Source organism: Antedon mediterranea, chromosome 4 (genome assembly GCF_964355755.1).
Source record: "Antedon mediterranea chromosome 4, ecAntMedi1.1, whole genome shotgun sequence".
Taxonomy (NCBI): domain Eukaryota; kingdom Metazoa; phylum Echinodermata; class Crinoidea; order Comatulida; family Antedonidae; genus Antedon; species Antedon mediterranea.
In genome coordinates this window covers 12,164,326-12,170,535 of record NC_092673.1, presented here as the reverse complement: position 1 = coordinate 12,170,535, position 6,210 = coordinate 12,164,326, and the positions used below count along the sequence as shown (strand labels likewise).

At 35.0% G+C, this 6,210-nt stretch overlaps 1 protein-coding gene across 2 annotated transcripts in view; it reads right to left on the bottom strand.

The window, feature by feature from the left end:
* Positions 1-6,210, bottom strand: part of LOC140046661 (uncharacterized) — a 45,316-nt gene continuing 39,106 nt past the window's right edge. For both annotated transcript variants that reach the window (XM_072091366.1, XM_072091367.1), the window contains exons 19-21: positions 5,628-6,193; positions 3,426-4,799; positions 1-2,629 (exon numbers count right to left, since the gene is read on the bottom strand). In XM_072091366.1, the coding sequence (XP_071947467.1) occupies positions 1,220-2,629; positions 3,426-4,799; positions 5,628-6,193 (3,350 nt within the window). In that variant the 3' untranslated portion in view covers positions 1-1,219. The remainder of the gene's footprint in view (positions 2,630-3,425; positions 4,800-5,627; positions 6,194-6,210) is intronic.

Here is a 6,210-nt window from a genome sequence, read left to right as displayed (position 1 = left end):
TTAAACATCCAAAGGTATTTTAATGTCCTCTGAAATGCAGCTTCTAAAATGAAATAGAATCAACATTTGGGATATAGCATTGTGTCGTTTTATACACAAAATCCTTATACGAAACACTTAATACCAGTATATTGTACATTACTCTATAAACAAAAACAACCAAAAATTATAGCTATACAATCATGCACTCTTAAAACCCACAGTTTATTTAAAGTCTATGATCCTATCAGTCTGAACGACAATCCAAATCATATAATTCTAGTAACTAACAATATGATTTTACTCGAACATATTTTTGTTAAACTAATTAAGTTTACCTTTACAATATTACAAAGTTGTATCTTAACTACAGTATATCAATGGTACATAAGAGGCAATGATAATGAAAGCAAAATAATTACCAAAACAACTAGATTTTATAGACATATATAGCTTCATTCATTGTATTCAATTAATTAGTACCACATTATCATTGCCACACTATTGATTCAGAATGTTTTACAATTTTGGATACCTATGCATACAATTGGGTGTTGAATGTTTCTTCTTTTGACATTCTGCACCAATTTACACAGATAGTTATCGTTCAAATGACACAGCAAACAATTAAGTCATCTGCCTCAGCTCTAAGCTGCTGTCATGCAATTAAGTTAAATAGTGTAGCATCTGTTCACGGTAATAAGGACATTTACTACACTTCTTAAATGATTTAGCAATATATTTGTATGTATAATGTATTACAAATTAGCAAACAATTTCTATGTAACGCATTATCAAACACAAAGTCTACACATTTTAAAAACTAATTGCTAATGTAAATACTACTAATAATAACAAGGAACACAAGATAAAATATAATTATACAGTACACACTGTTTACAAAAACACAGACATAAATAAAAATGATTAAATAGAAACTGGAAATCAGGGAATTCTATACATCCACCACTAGCATTAATTATAAACCAACTAATATCTGCTTAACACTTTTTGTAAATATTTATAGCCAATTCCAAGCATTAAATACAGCTTCATTGGTATCAAATATTCCACCTTAAAAAGCAGTAATAGGAAATTAACGTTTTGCCACAGAAATAATAGTAATTGTGTACGTGTACAAATGCATTTGGCCGGCTATCTAATGTACACAAGGCAAATTTACTGTACATTATATAATATATCAAATGAAAAATGATACTACATCTGTAGAAAAAAACAACTAATTACTCTTTGTTTGAGAGCTGTTGGAATCCGTAGTATCTTTATGAGAGGATGATGGCCTCGCCTGTTGATTCATACCATGAAAGAATGCTCTTGTCGAGGCCAATAAAGCTTCTTTTTCTTTATCTTGCTTTAATTTCAATTCATCTGCATTTAACTTTTCATATGGTTTGGATCCAGGCGGTCGTGTAGAATAACTACTCATTTTACCATTAACAACTTTTCTATGTTGGTTTGGCACAGAAACACCTCCATGGTTTGGTTGCCATGTTACTGAATTTCCAGCTAGATGGGCATTAGCCTGATGAAACGCATTAACATTCCCAGGGTTTTGCATTGGAAACATACTACCACCTACAACAGATGAGCTAAAGGGTAGTGGTTTATGAGACATTGCAGGATTGGGGAAAGGAGACACTTCAGATGCTGCAATTCCTCTTAGAGTACTTCCATCTTTCATAGGATTTCTATTGCTTGGATGCTGTACTACAAGTTTGACTGCCTCTGCAGAATTCAGTGCTTGCTGTTTAGTTTGCATAGCAGACATAGCAGTTGATGATGAATTAGTTCCAAGTGATGTATTTGGATTGCTGGAAATATTAAATACATTTTTGTTTTGACAACCTTTCTGCAGTGCTGCATTATTTGAACTTGAGGATATGTATCTCATTGGCATATCAGACTGGTGAAACTGCTGTTGCTGCAGAGTACTCTCACTATTGTTTGGTGTAATAAAGGAAGATGGTACGCTACCAAATGCTGACTTCATAGCTACTCTGTTTGAAGGAGGGCAATTTAGGTTAAGCTGGAAAGGCATCTCGTTTCTCTTAACTGGATTGAATGGTTTTGCATCAACATGTTGTTGCAAATCACTGATGGCCAAGTTTCCCCGGTTCTGTTCAATCATCATCCTACCTGGCATTCCAGCACGCTCACTAAAACGCTGTGACAAATTACGTTCAGATGAATGTGGTGTAATTATTGAATGGCTTGCCAAAAACTCAATTTTTTTGTCTACTGGAGCTGAAAATGTATTTGATACAGTTGAACTTATTGGGGTCTGAGTCATTGCCCTGGAAAAGCTGTTTTGTGCAGGTGCCATATTACTGAACATTGTCGTTGACGGTATATTCATATTTGCAGAAGATTGATGTATGTTAGCTGGAGTTTGTGAATGATATTGATACTGGTTAGCTGGTGATGTTAGTTGTAGTGGCAAGGTTTGCACTGTTGGCTGTTGTTGTTGTAGTGAACTAAAATATGTATTTGAGGCTTGCAAGGAACCCACTGGATTGTTGGTGGCAAAAAACGATGACTGTTGTTGAGCCTGTTGAATGTTGCGTTGAATTGCAGGTAAAAGGGTTGATCCAATCAAATTTTGCTGGCTTCCTACTGGTGTAGTTGGTTTCTGAAGTAAAAAAAAAAAGTGTACAAGAATCAATACTATAAATACTGAGTTTACAATAGTGTTAAAAGTTATGGATGCATTGCAAGCGCGACATTTTCAAAATTGCAAGCATTCATTTAATTTATTTGACCGGAAAAGATCAAATACATAACAAACCAAAAAAAAACAAAAGAGTTCAAAATCCAAAAGACTGGTTAACCAAAAAGCGAAATGAATCACTGTCAAGTGGCTTACCAAAATGGAAATTGAAAAGTGTTATATAATACATTAAAAGTAAAAATCAATGAATGACAAGTAGCAACAGACATTGTCTCCACTAGTTTCATTTGCGTTTCAGGCCTTGTTCGTATTAACGTCAAAACAGTTTTAGTGTACAATACTTATGTGAATACGAAGAGGTGTCTAGAAAACTCAGATACAAGCTTCCAATTTTATTCTATTAGAAAACTCCGACCACAAAATGATCATTCCATTAAAATCAGAGGATACAGTAAGTCATCAGAAATAATTGTATACATTTTTTATATGCTAAAATAAAATTACCATCCTAATTAAGAGAATTGGATATGTTTTGTTAAGTGAAGCCTTACAGCAGAAAAGAGCAAAACTGACAAATGAAAAAAATAAAATAAAAAAATTAATGAATTTATGCAAACCTTGGCTTAATTGTAATAATATATGCATATAAAATATTTTTTTAAATGTACACAGTATTTTTTAACCCTCTGATTAATAATACAATGATCTATATAGTAGTGGTCTGACATTTCTACATCTAGAAAATGTAGATGCCTACCTGAGCATACAATGCTGTTGGCTGTATATTTACATTTGGAACATTGTTAAACTGCAGACTAGAAACTGTTTTAGTAACAGGTGCCAAGTTTGATGGACCACCAGTTTGAGGAGGTTTTCCAATGTGTGATGCATTACTAGGATTTTCTACTCCCTGTGAAAATCCAAGGGAACTAAATCCAAGGAAAGTTTGGCCAGACAAAGAAGAAGATGACAGAGGTTGAGACAAAACGCCAAGATTAGCTTGTAACTGGTTCTGTTGTTGTTGCTGAGGCTGTTGTTGGCTTGTAATAAATCCCACAGGAGGAAATGATGTTTGAACTGGTGGTGACGGTGCAATAGTATGTGTCTGCCCAATGCCATATTGATAGTTGTTTGATGGCTGGTGCTGAATAACCGATGCAATAGAAGGGCCAGTAAGTGTTACACCAGATCCCATCATTCGAGTGTCACCTCTTTGAAAAGCAGGAACCTGATTTCCAGGACCTTGAGTGAGTATACTTGGCGATGCGTTGCCAGGACGCAATATAGAGCCAAACTGTGTATGCTGTGCATATCCCACTGTTGGAACCTTTGCAATATTGCCACCAATTGGTTTGGTTTCTATTGTGTTAGTAAGAACAACAGATGGAAATGGTAGATTGTTGCCAGCACTTGAGAATCCATTGAGACTTGTAGCATAACCAGATGCTACCATATAGGAATTGCTTGCCTGGTGAGCTCCAGTATTAAGTGCTAGCCCACTATATGAAACAAATGTTTCACTTGAAGATGTTGATGCAGTAGAAGCACGAGTTTCCTGAATGCTAATGTCAGTAGAGTTCCTGAGGTCACTTTCAGTACCAAAGCTTCCAAATGTAACCCCTGATTGTGATCCAAGTGCAATACCTTCACTAGCATGCTGCCGTCTTTGAAAGTCAGTAAAATCTGCAGAGCTTGCAATCTGTACAGATGCGGTAGCAGTCACCACTTGGCTTTCAACAGGTAAACTGCTACTTCCAGGTAACACAGCAGTCTCCCCTAAACTTTTTCTTGATTCCCATAACTTTTTAGTCGACTTAATACTCTTGGTTAATTCTTCAGTTGCAGGAGAATTTGGCGATTGTGTATTTATTTGAAGCTCCCTATGCATTGTGTGAGGTATCTGCAATGGTTTACTGTCGCAAGTTTCTTGTTGATTAATGCCAGTATCTATGTTTGATCTACTGACATCAATATTGCTGTCACAGCTTTTCGGCATTTCTATTGGTTCCCTTGCTAGCCCAACTTGTGCCTGTGCTAAAGAATTAGGCAATTCCTTTGGTAAAGCACTTTTCGGGTGTTTCCCACCTTGGCTTTGCGATGATCCAACTATGGTAGACTGTGCAATGATGCTCTATAGAAAGAAAAAAAGATGTGATGTTAATAAATTGGAATCTTATCAAGTTATTATATAGTTCATATCGCACAAAAAACTTCTTTTTCTCATGAATTAATGAAACCAGAGCAATCAGACATTGATATAAATTTTCCATTAAATTTAATTCAGTTTTTTCTGTGATTTGTGAATATTCAATTCAATTAAGTATAATAAAAGCGCACTCTTCTCTGAAAAAATAAATTGTATCAGGAATAAAATGGGGAACTATTTACAGCCATTGATTTTGTTATAGAAAAGTATTCCTTCACTTTCCTTCATAACTAAATTAAAAAATGAAATAAATACTGGATATAGAACTCTATTGTGTTCAGATTTTACGAAAATAAAAGACGCTAAAGAAAGTGTGCTGTTTGAATATTAATCTAGGGTACGCATCAAAAAGTAACAACGTTCATGTACTGTACATGTAAAATAGGAGGGTAAGAAGTAGATGAGGACATGTTCGATGTCAATCAGTCTGCAGTTTAAACATTTCAATGATAAGATATGAATCAGTAATTTATAGAATTAAGATGTGAAGTATTGTAATAATTACGGACTTGAAATCTACACAAAAAAGTGCACATTGTGGTGGTATTCGAAATTAGATGATGCACGTTTACACTAACGGAAAAGGGATTCCAACCATACCAAAAAAAAAAACAAAAAAAAAAAAACCAACCCAAACCGAAGTAAGGGGATACGCCTTCGTCGCTAACCAGGGATCGGTCTAATTGAACCACAAAATTTAAAGGCATTTAAATCACTTTTTTTTTAGCATGTCTGAAGCTGGATAGAACTCACCTTTGAATTATCATGAGATTGCACTATATTTCTAGAACCATTTTGGTGACTTTGTGATTTCCTTCCTCGTTCTTCAAATTGTTCCAACTGGTTCCTGCCTGAAGAATCATGACTTTCTTCTTGAAATTTGCTACTTGGTTTAGTTTCATTTAGAAACACATTGGATGCATTAACACTATCAGTCTGAATAATTTGGGCAGACAAACCAGAATCATACGATGTAGAAAACTTACTGTCTGGTTTAACATCCCTATTGTAATTGTTCATAGTATTACCAATACCGGTCTCCTTTGATTTTTGTTGTCTGATTTTATCATTTACATGTTCCAACAGATTGCCAGACGCGGATTCTTCTTTTGTGTCACCGGTTGGTGAACTTGTCTGAGATGATGGTGCTGATGCTTGATGATCACTATTTAATTCAATACCACTATCAGGTTGTTCTGCTTCAACTTTGACAATGACATCAGCGGCAGTGCGGTTTCTCATACCTGGTATTGATGTTACTGCCAATGGTTTAATCCATGCATTTACTTGAGTTGTTTTAGATACTGAATTAGAAGATTCTGCAAAAAAAGAAATA